The sequence below is a fragment of the Lactuca virosa genome, chromosome 2 (genome assembly GCF_052849685.1).
Source record: "Lactuca virosa cultivar CGN04683 chromosome 2, Lactuca_virosa_CGN04683_v6, whole genome shotgun sequence".
In the NCBI taxonomy this organism is placed as follows: Eukaryota; Viridiplantae; Streptophyta; class Magnoliopsida; order Asterales; family Asteraceae; genus Lactuca; species Lactuca virosa.
In genome coordinates, this window is record NC_136427.1 from 397,195 (window position 1) to 415,499 (window position 18,305).

At 26.8% G+C, this 18,305-nt stretch overlaps 1 protein-coding gene and 1 long non-coding RNA gene across 2 annotated transcripts; one reads left to right on the plus strand and one right to left on the minus strand.

Annotated features, from left to right (window-relative positions):
* The first annotated feature begins 14,881 nt into the window (after window positions 1–14,881).
* On the plus strand, window positions 14,882–15,925 carry LOC145156192 (uncharacterized). The gene has a single exon (XM_079075664.1). It carries the CDS (start codon window positions 14,882–14,884, stop codon window positions 15,923–15,925), a length of 1,044 nt encoding a protein of 347 aa, XP_078931790.1.
* Window positions 15,926–16,834: 909 nt separating this feature from the next.
* Window positions 16,835–17,869, minus strand: LOC145156217 (uncharacterized). Its single transcript, XR_013736542.1, has 2 exons — window positions 17,040–17,869; window positions 16,835–16,956 (listed from the first exon to the last, which is right to left on the minus strand). It is a non-coding gene; the product is annotated as an uncharacterized LOC145156217 (long non-coding RNA).
* Window positions 17,870–18,305: the final 436 nt, after the last annotated feature.

Here is an 18,305-nt window from a genome sequence, read left to right on the forward strand (position 1 = left end):
TGTATCTAATCACATATGATTTATATAGACATCATTATTTTTTGTCCGTATAAATCATATGTGATTAGATACATATAATCACATATGATTTTATGTATTTAATCAAATATGATTACAGTGGACAAAGAACAATTATTGAATCGACAATGTGACAATGAATCTCATCCACATAAATCATATATGATTGGATACATATAATCACATGTGACAATATGTATTTAATCAGATATGATTTATGTAGACAATATTTATTTTTGCGGTTTCGACTGAATAATTGCTTTTGTGTGATTAATCACATGTGATTATATGTATATAATCACATATTATTTTAGGTGGACAAGATTTATTTTTTCCTTCTCGATTCAATAGTTGTGCTCATGTACTTAATCACATACGATTATACATATAATCACATGCGATAAAATACATGAGAACAACTATTGAATCGACAAAGCAAAAATGAATTATGTCCACATAAATCATATGTGATTAGATTCATATAATCACATGTGATTAGATTCATATAATCACATGTGATTATATGTATTTGATCACATATGAATAGTTTGGATAAAGATTTGTTTTCGCATTCTTGGTTCAACATATGTTATTGTGTATATAATTACATGTGATTGTATGTATCTAATCACATATGATTTAAATAGACAAGATTTATTTTTTCCAAATAAATTCATATGTGATTAGAAACATATAATCACATCTGATTAAATGTATTTAATTACATATGATTAAAGAGGGAAAAAAACGATTATTGAATCGAGAACTTGAAAAGAATCTTAGCCACATAAATCATATGTGATTAGATACACATAACCACATGTCATTATATGTATCTAATCACATATGATTAATATGGACCAATAACAACTATCAAATTGAGAATAACTATTAATCACCAAAATCCAAAGTTCTTATGATTGATGATGAGGATCGTAATAATCAAAGTGAAGGTTTGAAAGTGAGAGGATGGAGAGAAAACACAAAGTTCTTACACACAAGGTTTCTTATTTTATTTCATAAACATTATTCCCTTATATAGGGAGTACAAGATGTATAATTACGTAAGTCCTTACGTAACCATCCATGATTACAATATTATATTTTACAACGGCAATTATAAATACTTTTCGACAAACCTTACATTATTACAAACGACACAATTCAACAAACCTTACATTATTACAAACGACACAATGATACTTCTTTCTTTATTCTTGGGGCCCACTTTCCTTGGATACTTCGTCTTCAATAATTGAGCCGATATCTTCAAAAGATCCTATCTTGGGTATAGATAATTCATTAATATTGCACCATCGGCATTCATGGGTCTGGTCTTCTTTAAGTATTTTACATAACTTCTTCTGAGTAACTTCTGAGAGATAATTTCTTGGAATAACTTTTGATTTTTGTTTATTAGGCACCATAATTGCCCAATATAAATCAAAGACTATCTTTTTGGCATCATTGCCATATGATGTAGCTTGAGAAGTAATTAATACATTTTCTGCACTGTAATTTACCCAAAACGGACTTTCAATAATTTGGCTTAAAGCATCAAGGCATACTTTAAGTCCCCAACTTCTTTTCTTTGTCATTAACTCTGGTAATTCCTCCATAACTAATTCTTGTTGAGTCTTACCTTTAATAGGATCAGGAAGTATGTAATTCCTGGTAACTCCAATCTTCATAATTTTTATGGCTTGGAATATCTCATTAAAAGTAACTTCTCCCATCACCGAATAAGATCTTACAAAAATCATTTCGGCTTTAGTTATTTTTAAGTAATTTTTTGCAACATTGTATAATTCTGGTATTTTGCCTAACTCCGATGCATCTTGGGTATATATAGAGTGAAGCAAACCATAATCATAGGCTGTTTTTACTAAATTAGAATTACATCCTGGTAGTGCCACCAAGACATTAACTTTTTCGTGGGTAATTGTGGTATATCCCTGATAATCTCTTTTATTATTAATAATTTTTTGAATAATTCTCGAAGGAGTATTATTCAATACTTTTGATATTTTCATAAAATTTTCCATATATTGTTTAACAATATAGGAATAACTCTGCTTGCTGCTTTTTAACTTTTCTGCGTAACTTTCAGAACTGGGAAGAGTTATTGGAAATAACTCTTCATAACTATGCTTAATGTTGCTGGAAGATTCTTCCATTATAACTTGTCTAGAGACCATACTTCTTCCTGGGTATTTAACTTGACTTTTGCCTTTTAGCTCTGCATTTTCTGCCATAAGCAATTCAATCTGCTTTTGCATTTTGGTTACCTGGTCTTGATAATTGATCTGCATAATAGTTATCTTGGGATTTGATAAGCTGAACTGTAAATTGATAACACATAATATCGGAGATAATTCTATTAACATCCTTTCTAATAATAGAATTTTTTATCTTTTGTGTAATCCAACTCTTAACTGTAGCATTATCTATTTTCAAAATAAATGGAGTGAAACAGATATATGGTTCGAATTTTAATAATCCATACCTGACTGCTGCTAATTCTTTTTTATTGATATCCCAATTTGTTTCATTATTTTTAAAAGTTCCAGAATAGTATCTACATAGAAATTCTTGTTTCTGGTTATCATATTTATATTTTAATACTGCTCCATAAGCATTATCTTTACTTGAAGCATCTGTACAGACTATCCATGTAAATTTTTTATTTTCATCAGGATAATTAAGTTTTGGTAGGTTTGTACAAAGTTGTTTTATTTTCTGAATTATCTCTTGATCTTTCTTTTCCCATTTCCATTGGTAATCCTTTTTTAATTTCTTTTGTAAAGGTAATAATATGCTTGATAATTTAGGAATAAATTCTCTTATTTGATTTACAATTCCTAAAAACGCTTGTAATTCTTTCTTTGTGGTTATTTTATTTTTTGATAGAATAATTTTCTTAACAATGTGGTCTTGCATTTTTATTCCACCAACATCTAGTTCATGTCCTAAAAATTCAATTTGATTTTTTAATAATTCTGTTTTCTTTTCTGAAATACTAATTCCATAATTTTTTGTTATTTCAACAAAATTCGATAAAACTCTTAAATGTTCATTTCTTTCTTTTGTGAAGATTAGTATATCATCAATATATACTATACAATTGTCTAACTGATTATATATTTTGTCCATAAATGCTTGAAATCTTCCTGGTGCATTTTTATATCCAAAAGGTAAAACATTCCATTCATAAAATCCATTGGGTACACTAAAAGCTGTTAAGTGTTTACTATCTTCTGTGAGTTTTAAATGGTGAAAGCCACTTTTACAATCAAATTTGGAAAACCATCTATACCCTTGGATTTGTTTTAATTTTAATATTTTATTAGGTATAGGATAATTATATGTTTTTGTTTTAGCATTTAAATTTCTATAATCTATAACCATTCTTGATTTACCTCTTTTTTGTTCAGAATGCTTCATTACTATAAAAGCACTGCTACTATGTTTAGAATTAGAATTTCGAATAAAGTCTCCTTTTAATAGTTCATTTATATGTAATTTAAATTCTTCTAGATCTTTTTCAGTATTATTGAATGGTTTATTTTGAATAATTGAATTTTCATCTAATAATTCAATTTTTACTTCTGTCTTATGTTTTTCCCATCCTGCTAGAGGATTTTCATTAAAACATTCTTTTAGTTTATTTATAATTTCGTCTTCTTGGCTTACTTGGAATATTATTTTGGGTTGTTCATCTATATGTAGAATTTCTTTATATTTTATCTTTTGTGTTATTTTTCATCTCCTTTTATCCAGGCTTCTTCTATCCTTTTTTGTGGTTTAACTATTGGTGATTTTAGTGTTTTCTTATCACATTTAGGTGTAAAAGAAACATATCTATATCCTAATATAATTGGTTTTAGTTTAGATAGAAAATCATTTCCTATTATTATATCTTTATTTTCCATATCAAAACAATAAACTTTTTCTATTTTTAATTTCTTATCCCATATCTGTATGTAAATGTTTTCATTATAGTATTCGATTCTATTGCCTTCTCCATTAAATCCTTTTAAATTTATTGGATATTTTAACTTTTTCCATTCTGGTAAACAATTTTTACAAAATATGCTTACTGCTGCTCCCGTATCTATCATTCCTGAGTAATATCTATTTAAATATCCTGGGTAATGGACTTTAAATAATATATGTATCATTTATATTTTTATTCTTCTTGTATTAAATTCCATGTTTTTATATATATATGTTAACTTATCATTTTCTAATTTCCAAGGTTTAACACTATCTAACCATGTTGTTCCTAAGATACATTTATTATTTTCATCTGGTATTATTTCAAATTCTATTAACATTTCTTGTCCTGCTATTATTATTATTTGGTTTATTTTTCCTTGGGAATCCATATATTCTTGTGTTTCTAGTTTTTTAAATTTGTGATTTGATATCTGTATTTGACCTATATTTTTTATATATTGCGTATGTATAAAGTTTATATTACTGCCTGTATCTATTAGTATTGAGATTATTTCATTATTATCTTTTATTCTTCCCATTATATAAAATTTATCTAACATATTGTAATTATTTATTTGTAAAGATCCACTCGTTGAAGGTATCCTTCTTAAGGAGTTATTTCTTTCTAATGCTATTTGTAGTTCATTAGTAGCATCTGGTTCAATAAATTGTTTTCTTTCATTAAATTCTATTGGTTTTAGTATCTCTATAAAGCTTTTATCAATATTTATGGTTTTCAATTTATTTTTTGTTGTAACTGTGTGGTGTGTACTAATTAAATAAGCATTCTTACATCTTATTGATATAACCTTAGATCCTGGTTTCATATTTATTCCATTAAGTTTATAATATAAGACATATGACTTGTCTATATTTTTGTCTGTTATACTTATACTATAATCTGGTCTTACAATAAATCTCACCTTTTGATATATTAAATTTCCTCGTAATCTAGTAATAATTGCCTTTTCTATTGGTTCTATTATTCTTTCATCTACTAACATTAGTTCTATAGGAGTATCTATTCCTTGTTGGAAATAACCTTTTATTATTATCTCTGTTGCAGCTAACTCTATGTTTCTATAGATTTTATCTTTTTTATTAACCTTGTCAATTTCTTCTTTAACTATATCTTTGTTAAGCAATGGTATCACAGTTTTTCCTACTGTTTGTGAAATATCTACAGCTTGTTCTTTATCAGATATTACCAAAATTTCATTTTTTATTCTTTTTAATTTATTAAAAATAGGTTGATTAAATACTTTATCTTTGCTTAAGGTGAAATTTTCATTTTTAATTTTATCATATTTATCTAAGTCAAAAATTAATCTTTTATTTTCACTTTCTTCATTTATTATTTCTTCATAATCTATTTCTTTAAGTTCTAGAGGATTATGACTCATTACTGTTAGTAGTATATCTAGTTTCTATATCACTGTTACTTTCACTTATAGTTTCGTCAAATATTTCATAAATTACAATTTCTCCTGGGATATTGTCCAATTCATATTCTAATATTTCTAATTCAATGTAATTAGTTTCTTTTGGTTTTTTACCTTTTTCTGGACAATCTCTACTGATATGACCTATCTTATTGCATGTATAACATCTACATGTTTTTGGATTTGTTTTTAATTTCTTATAATCTTTTCTTTTTATAGCATATCGTTTCTTTGGATTTTTCTTTTTATAAAAATAATTTCGTTTTATATATTTTTGCTTATAATATTTTCTTTTTCTTTTGTATTTAAAAGGTTTCCCTTTTTGTTTTCTAGTTATCTTACATCCATATTTAGGTATAGTATTTTCGTCACAACATATATTTATTTGACTCAATTTTTTATTTATCATCTGTTGAGTATCTTCCGTTAAACAGTAATTTTTTAGCCATGTTCTAAGAAATGATATTCTTTCTCCTAAAGTATCTGTTTTAGGTGTCTGATTAAATTGATTAGTTACAGCTTCATTTACTGGGTATGGTAACTTATCATAAAACATTTGTTTTATTTCTAAAGAATAATTCTGAGCTTTATAATAATTAATTCTAAAATCACATATATAAGATTCTAAGTATTCTGGACACATGCTACATATTTGCATTCTCTTTATCCTGTTGATAGCGTTTAGTCTATCTTGTTCTTGTTGAATACTATCAGTATTTAAATTTCCAAATTCTCTTCTAATCATTATTTCAACTTTTCTTAAAACTTCTATGTTATTTGTGATAGCATTTCCTTCTAAATCTGTACTTCTTTTTAATAAGGCTTTTTCATCTTTATTCATGTTAGTAAGATATGCTTTAGCACAACCTGTTATAGTTCCTAAAATATAGTCATAACTGTCTTTTAAACTTATTTTATTTTCTATTAATTTCGAATTTATTTTTCCCACCCATAGTTCTATTGTTTGGTCTATATTATCTGAGCAGTCTAAATCTAATATTTCTGCATTATTACTACGTATAGGTACATATTCTGTATTTCTGTTTTTGCTTAGTACTCTTTCTTTTTCTGTTTCCCTATACCGTGTTTTGTTATAACCTGGTTCGCCTTTGTTGTACTTTGCCCCATAAGTACCGTATTCAAACATTCCTGGTTTATAGTCTCTTTTTGGTTTATCTTCATCAGTATTCATATTTATAGTATAGTTGCTACTTGTTTCCATAACTTCTGTAATAGTATTTGTTTCTATGTTATTATTTTCAATTATATTATCTGTCAAATTTTCTTCACTATTATTTGTAAATCTAAATTCTTCTTCACTTTTTATATTGTGACTATTAATATTTTCTTCCTTGTTAATTGCTAGTATTTCTAAGTCTTCTTTAATGTTTTCTAATCCGTTATTACTATTTTCAGTTTGTTCAATTTTTTCATAGTTTATAGAGTTATTGAGTTCTTGTATTTTTTCTTCTAATTTTAATTCCATTTGCCTAGAATATTCACTTTCTATTTCTACCTTAGTTTCTACTGTTTCTACTTTTTCTGCTAATGTCTTTAATTCTCCATATACTTTTTTAATGTTTTTGTCTAATATTGTTATATTCTTTTCTATTTTTTCTAGTCTTTTATCATTTTGTGCTTGATTTTTTGTTATTAGCTCGTATAATTCATTTATCGTTTTCTCTTTTTTAGGTAAGTCTCCTGAATCACTAGATTTATTACTAATTGTTTCAATATTTCCTAACTCTTTCATTCTTCGATTATACCTTTCTAATTCTGTTTCTATTAATAAGTTATTTTTATCTTTTATTAAATATAAGGAATTATTTATATGTATAAATTCTCTATTTTTATCTGTCTTACTAATTTTTACCTTTTCTCCCTTTAGGAAGCTTTTCTCATATGTTTCTACTATTTTTTCTTTATTATTCATCTTTCCATATATATTCATATTCTTGTTCTATAGTTCTTCCTAGTTTTAATCCTGGAATAATTGTACTATACTTAATGTATTCTCTTTCTGATTTTATTCTAATATTTTCCTCTATTCGTTTTTCTAATTGAGAGATTATTTTCTTACTAGACTCGGTCTTTTTACTAGCTTCTATTGTTTCTTTTAATTTTATTTCCTTATATATATCTCGTATATTTGTATATATGATTTCCAAATTATTATTTATAATTTTAATTGCTTCATTAAAACTCATTCCTTCACTTATTCTATCCATTATTTTATTAGTTCTATATTGTGTCTTATAAGCCTATTAAGACTCCTAATTTCTGAATCTATTTGTAATTTATAAAGTGTGTATAATAATTCATTTCTTTCTTTGATTTCTTCAAAATCATTTTTTATAAATACCATCATAGTGTAAGTAAATTCTTTTATAGCTTCATGACTTTTTTGTAACAGATAATTCAAATATTCTATATTACTTAAATACGTTTGTCTGTTATTTATATACACCATCCATTCATTATTCATTATTTAACAAATTATCAACTTTTTACTTAGTTGTTTTATTTGTTTGTTCCTAAATTTTATAGACTCATTTAATAAGTTATCTAGTTCTATCATCCTTTTTGTTTTTGTTTCTTTTGAATACTTTTTCATTAAGGTTTTTGTTTCACTAATAGATTTTTCTATACTAAGTATCATTCTACCAATTGTTTTATTATGATTATTTTTCATTTGCAATTTATTTGACATACCAAGATATTTTCAAGAATAATGCAAATTTTAGTTATTACCATCACAACCAGTATACCAACCTTCTAACAATCTTGTACAGACAACTACTATTCACGAAAAATATGATTTCAGTCCACTCAAAATATTATCATCCTAAAACGTCCAGGCTGCCTTACTTCTTCCCTCCGTTGGTACTCTTTTCGGGACTTACTAGGGACAACGGTAGTAATGACTCTATTTTGGACGGGACACAAAATCTTATTTTAAACGAATAATTACGGTCACAAACAAGATTATTAGTTGATTTGTCTACATAGTTGTTCTGGTAATAAATGTTTAGTTATACATAAACATAAAAGGAATACTTACAGAACTTGTAGACATGGCTCTGATACCAATAACTATTAATCACCAAAATCCAATAGAACTTTGGATTTTGGTGATTAATAGTTATTGGTATCAGAGCCATGTCTACAAGTTCTGTAAGTATTCCTTTTATGTTTATGTATAACTAAACATTTATTACCAGAACAACTATGTAGACAAATCAACTAATAATCTTGTTTGTGACCGTAATTATTCGTTTAAAATAAGATTTTGTGTCCCGTCCAAAATAGAGTCATTACTACCGTTGTCCCTAGTAAGTCCCGAAAAGAGTACCAACGGAGGGAAGAAGTAAGGCAGCCTGGACGTTTTAGGATGATAATATTTTGAGTGGACTGAAATCATATTTTTCGTGAATAGTAGTTGTATGTACAAGATTGTTAGAAGGTTGGTATACTGGTTGTGATGGTAATAACTAAAATTTGCATTATTCTTGAAAATATCTTGGTATGTCAAATAAATTGCAAATGAAAAATAATCATAATAAAACAATTGGTAGAATGATACTTAGTATAGAAAAATCTATTAGTGAAACAAAAACCTTAATGAAAAAGTATTCAAAAGAAACAAAAACAAAAAGGATGATAGAACTAGATAACTTATTAAATGAGTCTATAAAATTTAGGAACAAACAAATAAAACAACTAAGTAAAAAGTTGATAATTTGTTAAATAATGAATAATGAATGGATGGTGTATATAAATAACAGACAAACGTATTTAAGTAATATAGAATATTTGAATTATCTGTTAGAAAAAAGTCATGAAGCTATAAAAGAATTTACTTACACTATGATGGTATTTATAAAAAATGATTTTGAAGAAATCAAAGAAAGAAATGAATTATTATACACACTTTATAAATTACAAATAGATTCAGAAATTAGGAGTCTTAATAGGCTTATAAGACACAATATAGAACTAATAAAATAATGGATAGAATAAGTGAAGGAATGAGTTTTAATGAAGCAATTAAAATTATAAATAATAATTTGGAAATCATATATACAAATATACGAGATATATATAAGGAAATAAAATTAAAAGAAATAATAGAAGCTAGTAAAAAGACCGAGTCTAGTAAGAAAATAATCTCTCAATTAGAAAAACGAATAGAGGAAAATATTAGAATAAAATCAGAAAGAGAATACATTAAGTATAGTACAATTATTCCAGGATTAAAACTAGGAAGAACTATAGAACAAGAATATGAATATATATGGAAAGATGAATAATAAAGAAAAAATAGTAGAAACATATGAGAAAAGCTTCCTAAAGGGAGAAAAGGTAAAAATTAGTAAGACAGATAAAAATAGAGAATTTATACATATAAATAATTCCTTATATTTAATAAAAGATAAAAATAACTTATTAATAGAAACAGAATTAGAAAGGTATAATCGAAGAATGAAAGAGTTAGGAAATATTGAAACAATTAGTAATAAATCTAGTGATTCAGGAGACTTACCTAAAAAAGAGAAAACGATAAATGAATTATACGAGCTAATAACAAAAAATCAAGCACAAAATGATAAAAGACTAGAAAAAATAGAAAAGAATATAACAATATTAGACAAAAACATTAAAAAAGTATATGGAGAATTAAAGACATTAGCAGAAAAAGTAGAAACAGTAGAAACTAAGGTAGAAATAGAAAGTGAATATTCTAGGCAAATGGAATTAAAATTAGAAGAAAAAATACAAGAACTCAATAACTCTATAAACTATGAAAAAATTGAACAAACTGAAAATAGTAATAATGGATTAGAAAACATTAAAGAAGACTTAGAAATACTAGCAATTAACAAGGAAGAAAATATTAATAGTCACAATATAAAAAGTGAAGAAGAATTTAGATTTACAAATAATAGTGAAGAAAATTTGACAGATAATATAATTGAAAATAATAACATAGAAACAAATACTATTACAGAAGTTATGGAAACAAGTAGCAACTATACTATAAATATGAATACTGATGAAGATAAACCAAAAAGAGACTATAAACCAGGAATGTTTGAATACGGTACTTATGGGGCAAAGTACAACAAAGGCGAACCAGGTTATAACAAAACACGGTATAGGGAAACAGAAAAAGAAAGAGTACTAAGCAAAAACAGAAATACAGAATATGTACCTATACGTAGTAATAATGCAGAAATATTAGATTTAGACTGCTCAGATAATATAGACCAAACAATAGAACTATGGGTGGGAAAAATAAATTCGAAATTAATAGAAAATAAAATAAGTTTAAAAGACAGTTATGACTATATTTTAGGAACTATAACAGGTTGTGCTAAAGCATATCTTACTAACATGAATAAAGATGAAAAAGCCTTATTAAAAAGAAGTACAGATTTAGAAGGAAATGCTATCACAAATAACATAGAAGTTTTAAGAAAATTTGAAATAATGATTAGAAGAGAATTTGGAAATTTAAATGCTGATAGTATTCAACAAGAACAAGATAGACTAAACGCTATAAACAGGATAAAGAGAATGCAAATATGTAGCATGTGTCCAGAATACTTAGAATCTTATATATGTGATTTTAGAATTAATTATTATAAAGCTCAGAATTATTCTTTAGAAATAAAACAAATGTTTTATGATAAGTTACCATACCCAGTAAATGAAGCTGTAACTAATCAATTTAATCAGACACCTAAAACAGATACTTTAGGAGAAAGAATATCATTTCTTAGAACATGGCTAAAAAATTACTGTTTAACGGAAGATACTCAACAGATGATAAATAAAAAATTGAGTCAAATAAATATATGTTGTGACGAAAATACTATACCTAAATATGGATGTAAGATAACTAGAAAACAAAAAGGGAAACCTTTTAAATACAAAAGAAAAAGAAAATATTATAAGCAAAAATATATAAAACGAAATTATTTTTATAAAAAGAAAAATCCAAAGAAACGATATGCTATAAAAAGAAAAGATTATAAGAAATTAAAAACAAATCCAAAAACATGTAGATGTTATACATGCAATAAGATAGGTCATATCAGTAGAGATTGTCCAGAAAAAGGTAAAAAACCAAAAGAAACTAATTACATTGAATTAGAAATATTAGAATATGAATTGGACAATATCCCAGGAGAAATTGTAATTTATGAAATATTTGACGAAACTATAAGTGAAAGTAACAGTGATATAGAAACTAGATATACTACTAACAGTAATGAGTCATAATCCTCTAGAACTTAAAGAAATAGATTATGAAGAAATAATAAATGAAGAAAGTGAAAATAAAAGATTAATTTTTGACTTAGATAAATATGATAAAATTAAAAATGAAAATTTCACTTTAAGCAAAGATAAAGTATTTAATCAACCTATTTTTAATAAATTAAAAAGAATAAAAAATGAAATTTTGGTAATATCTGATAAAGAACAAGCTGTAGATATTTCACAAACAGTAGGAAAAACTGTGATACCATTGCTTAACAAAGATATAGTTAAAGAAGAAATTGACAAGGTTAATAAAAAAGATAAAATCTATAGAAACATAGAGTTAGCTGCAACAGAGATAATAATAAAAGGTTATTTCCAACAAGGAATAGATACTCCTATAGAACTAATGTTAGTAGATGAAAGAATAATAGAACCAATAGAAAAGGCAATTATTACTAGATTACGAGGAAATTTAATATATCAAAAGGTGAGATTTATTGTAAGACCAGATTATAGTATAAGTATAACAGACAAAAATATAGACAAGTCATATGTCTTATATTATAAACTTAATGGAATAAATATGAAACCAGGATCTAAGGTTATATCAATAAGATGTAAGAATGCTTATTTAATTAGTACACACCACACAGTTACAACAAAAAATAAATTGAAAACCATAAATATTGATAAAAGCTTTATAGAGATACTAAAACCAATAGAATTTAATGAAAGAAAACAATTTATTGAACCAGATGCTACTAATGAACTACAAATAGCATTAGAAAGAAATAACTCCTTAAGAAGGATACCTTCAACGAGTGGATCTTTACAAATAAATAATTACAATATGTTAGATAAATTTTATATAATGGGAAGAATAAAAGATAATAATGAAATAATCCCAATACTAATAGATACAGGCAGTAATATAAACTTTATACATACGCAATATATAAAAAATATAGGTCAAATACAGATATCAAATCACAAATTTAAAAAACTAGAAACACAAGAATATATGGATTCCCAAGGAAAAATAAACCAAATAATAATAATAGCAGGACAAGAAATGTTAATAGAATTTGAAATAATACCAGATGAAAATAATAAATGTATCTTAGGAACAACATGGTTAGATAGTGTTAAACCTTGGAAATTAGAAAATGATAAGTTAACATATATATATAAAAACATGGAATTTAATACAAGAAGAATAAAAATATAAATGATACATATATTATTTAAAGTCCATTACCCAGGATATTTAAATAGATATTACTCAGGAATGATAGATACGGGAGCAGCAGTAAGCATATTTTGTAAAAATTGTTTACCAGAATGGAAAAAGTTAAAATATCCAATAAATTTAAAAGGATTTAATGGAGAAGGCAATAGAATCGAATACTATAATGAAAACATTTACATACAGATATGGGATAAGAAATTAAAAATAGAAAAAGTTTATTGTTTTGATATGGAAAATAAAGATATAATAATAGGAAATGATTTTCTATCTAAACTAAAACCAATTATATTAGGATATAGATATGTTTCTTTTACACCTAAATGTGATAAGAAAACACTAAAATCACCAATAGTTAAACCACAAAAAAGGATAGAAGAAGCCTGGATAAAAGGAGATGAAAAAATAACACAAAAGATAAAATATAAAGAAATTCTACATATAGATGAACAACCCAAAATAATATTCCAAGTAAGCCAAGAAGACGAAATTATAAATAAACTAAAAGAATGTTTTAATGAAAATCCTCTAGCAGGATGGGAAAAACATAAGACAAAAGTAAAAATTGAATTATTAGATGAAAATTCAATTATTCAAAATAAACCATTCAATAATACTGAAAAAGATCTAGAAGAATTTAAATTACATATAAATGAACTATTAAAAGGAGACTTTATTCGAAATTCTAATTCTAAACATAGTAGCAGTGCTTTTATAGTAATGAAGCATTCTGAACAAAAAAGAGGTAAATCAAGAATGGTTATAGATTATAGAAATTTAAATGCTAAAACAAAAACATATAATTATCCTATACCTAATAAAATATTAAAATTAAAACAAATCCAAGGGTATAGATGGTTTTCCAAATTTGATTGTAAAAGTGGCTTTCACCATTTAAAACTCACAGAAGATAGTAAACACTTAACAGCTTTTAGTGTACCCAATGGATTTTATGAATGGAATGTTTTACCTTTTGGATATAAAAATGCACCAGGAAGATTTCAAGCATTTATGGACAAAATATATAATCAGTTAGACAATTGTATAGTATATATTGATGATATACTAATCTTCACAAAAGAAAGAAATGAACATTTAAGAGTTTTATCGAATTTTGTTGAAATAACAAAAAATTATGGAATTAGTATTTCAGAAAAGAAAACAGAATTATTAAAAAATCAAATTGAATTTTTAGGACATGAACTAGATGTTGGTGGAATAAAAATGCAAGACCACATTGTTAAGAAAATTATTCTATCAAAAAATGAAATAACCACAAAGAAAGAATTACAAGCGTTTTTAGGAATTGTAAATCAAATAAGAGAATTTATTCCTAAATTATCAAGCATATTATTACCTTTACAAAAGAAATTAAAAAAGGATTACCAATGGAAATGGGAAAAGAAAGATCAAGAGATAATTCAGAAAATAAAACAACTTTGTACAAACCTACCAAAACTTAATTATCCTGATGAAAATAAAAAATTTACATGGATAGTCTGTACAGATGCTTCAAGTAAAGATAATGCTTATGGAGCAGTATTAAAATATAAATATGATAACCAGAAACAAGAATTTCTATGTAGATACTATTCTGGAACTTTTAAAAATAATGAAACAAATTGGGATATCAATAAAAAAGAATTAGCAGCAGTCAGGTATGGATTATTAAAATTCGAACCATATATCTGTTTCACTCCATTTATTTTGAAAATAGATAATGCTACAGTTAAGAGTTGGATTACACAAAAGATAAAAAATTCTATTATTAGAAAGGATGTTAATAGAATTATCTCCGATATTATGTGTTATCAAATTACAGTTCAGCTTATCAAATCCCAAGATAACTATTATGCAGATCAATTATCAAGACCAGGTAACCAAAATGCAAAAGCAGATTGAATTGCTTATGGCAGAAAATGCAGAGCTAAAAGGCAAAAGTCAAGTTAAATACCCAGGAAGAAGTATGGTCTCTAGACAAGTTATAATGGAAGAATCTTCCAGCAACATTAAGCATAGTTATGAAGAGTTATTTCCAATAACTCTTCCCAGTTCTGAAAGTTACGCAGAAAAGTTAAAAAGCAGCAAGCAGAGTTATTCCTATATTGTTAAACAATATATGGAAAATTTTATGAAAATATCAAAAGTATTGAATAATACTCCTTCGAGAATTATTCAAAAAATTATTAATAATAAAAGAGATTATCAGGGATATACCACAATTACCCACGAAAAAGTTAATGTCTTGGTGGCACTACCAGGATGTAATTCTAATTTAGTAAAAGCAGCCTATGATTATGGTTTGCTTCACTCTATATATACCCAAGATGCATCGGAGTTAGGCAAAATACCAGAATTATACAATGTTGCAAAAAATTACTTAAAAATAACTAAAGCCGAAATGATTTTTGTAAGATCTTATTCGGTGATGGGAGAAGTTACTTTTAATGAGATATTCCAAGCCATAAAAATTATGAAGATTGGAGTTACCAGGAATTACATACTTCCTGATCCTATTAAAGGTAAGACTCAACAAGAATTAGTTATGGAGGAATTACCAGAGTTAATGACAAAGAAAAGAAGTTGGGGACTTAAAGTATGCCTTGATGCTTTAAGCCAAATTATTGAAAGTCCGTTTTGGGTAAATTACAGTGCAGAAAATGTATTAATTACTTCTCAAGCTACATCATATGGCAATGATGCCAAAAAGATAGTCTTTGATTTATATTGGGCAATTATGGTGCCTAATAAACAAAAATCAAAAGTTATTCCAAGAAATTATCTCTCAGAAGTTACTCAGAAGAAGTTATGTAAAATACTTAAAGAAGACCAGACCCATGAATGCCGATGGTGCAATATTAATGAATTATCTATACCCAAGATAGGATCTTTTGAAGATATCGGCTCAATTATTGAAGACGAAGTATCCAAGGAAAGTGGGCCCCAAGAATAAAGAAAGAAGTATCATTGTGTCGTTTGTAATAATGTAAGGTTTGTTGAATTGTGTCGTTTGTAATAATGTAAGGTTTGTCGAAAAGTATTTATAATTGCCGTTGTAAAATATAATATTGTAATCATGGATGGTTACGTAAGGACTTACGTAATTATACATCTTGTACTCCCTATATAAGGGAATAATGTTTATGAAATAAAATAAGAAACCTTGTGTGTAAGAACTTTGTGTTTTCTCTCCATCCTCTCACCTTCAAACCTTCACTTTGATTATTACGATCCTCATCATCAATCATAAGAACTTTATACCAATAACTATTAATCACCAAAATCCAAAGTTCTTATGATTGATGATGAGGATCGTAATAATCAAAGTGAAGGTTTGAAGGTGAGAGGATGGAGAGAAAACACAAAGTTCTTACACACAAGGTTTCTTTTAAATACTTTTCGACAAACCTTACATTATTTGGTTAGTTATAAAAATACACAAGAAATAAAGTTGTAAAGGAGACTATTTTTTCTAAAATATAATCGTAGGAAATAAATTGCTAAAAAATACCCAAAAAGATTAGGAAAATTATTTTTAATTGTATATAATAAATAACCAATGAAAAAGTTAAATCTAAAAAAACAAAGAAAAAGCAATCGTAATTTAAATTAAATTAAGTTATATGAAAATAATGAAATTAAAAAAAAAAAAAAAAAGTATATTAGAGATATTTATGTAAATTGAATTCATTGTTGTTGGCATACGGTGTAAGATAGCAAAAAACATGGACATGTTATCAAAACTCACTTATAAACTTATAAACAACAAAAATCAGATAATGACAAAAAAATTGACAGCCCCAGTTTATCAGAAAACCTATTACTCTAAATTTACTTTATCTCAATTTTAATAATAAAGAACTTAATTTTAAACTCCAATCAATTTCAAATCCCACTTTTCAAAACACTTACCAGTTCACTCTGAAAAGGGAAAGCGACATATCACCATGGAAAACTCCAAACGGAGTCCATTATCACAAAAATCTGCCGATTAATACATTCTTTTTTACTATAAATGAACAATCAACCCTAAAGAAATCAAGATACTAAGAGGAAATAAGGGATACCTGTGGAGACAACATATTTGATCGTCGGCACCAGTGAGAACGAAGGTGGTGGCAGCGACCGACTAAACAAGATGACCGCTTAAGTGGAGTATGACAAGGCTTTCTAATCCTCCAATAAGCGTCCCTCCGATGAACACCGTCGGAGCTACGGCCTCACACCACCTCCGTCATCCTGTTATGAAGCGGAGAATGAGTCGATTCACATCCATCATTCAAATTCTCTTCTCTCTCATACACGCCGAGATGGCATTAATAGTGATTTTCGTGTTTAAAACCCCTCTAACGGAAACTTGTTATCAAGTCAGGTGTGGTTAAGCACCAATCTCTGTGAAGACAGTTGGATCGACTATATTGGTCGTGATGATGTCTAGTGTTTATAGTGTGATGCAAATCCATAATCGTCGGAATAGAGACAATGACGGTGGTTGCGAGCTTACTCCAAATGATCAGATACTTGCTTCCAGACATCTCTTTAAGCTTCTCTCATGGATACGTTTTCAATTTCATTAATCGATACACAAACATGATTCAGGTGAACGATCATTGCTTCTAAAGATGCATTCCTCTCCGGTGATAGTGGTCCAACCCTTACTTCAGATCTGTTGCCTTATTCGGATCCGATGAAACGAGATCGAGTACCTTCTGCTTCAGATCCGGTAGAAACCAACTCTAGTGATCAGAGAAATAGTATCGGGAAAGCTTTTCGGTGGGAAGGAGAGTCAGTTGGAGTTTGTTCAGGGAGAGGAGAGACGGATTAATGTTGTTTCCGATAGGTGGAGGGGTAGAGGTGGATGCAATAGATTGCATATGTGGTCCGAATGCGTGTTTAAGGGTGGGGTAGGTGGTGGGTTAAAATAAGAAATGTTCTTATTTGAATATATATATATATATATATATATATATATATATATATATATATATATATATATATATATATATATATATATATAGTTAGGTTCATGTGAGACGACCTAATTTTGTGAGGCCGTGAGACCGTGAGACGCAATCTTAACCATTTATTTGGTAAATAAAAAAAAAACATTTTCAAAATGCAAAATAATTGAAAATTTTCGAAAAATTTGTTTTCAAATATTATTTTCGGAATTTATATTTTCCAAAAAAAAATACCAAAATAAAATAAAAAAAACTAAATAAAAAATACTTTTTTACATATTCTAGTAGAATAATAAAATATTCTACATATCCGAGAAATCTAGTATAATATTTTAACATTCTAAAAATCATATTAGAAAATTTACAGTGTAA

Excerpts from the sequence above, each read along its gene's own strand:
- LOC145156192 (XM_079075664.1), top strand. The coding sequence starts at position 14,882 with ATGGCAGAAAATGCAGAGCTAAAAGGCAAAAGTCAAGTTAAATACCCA.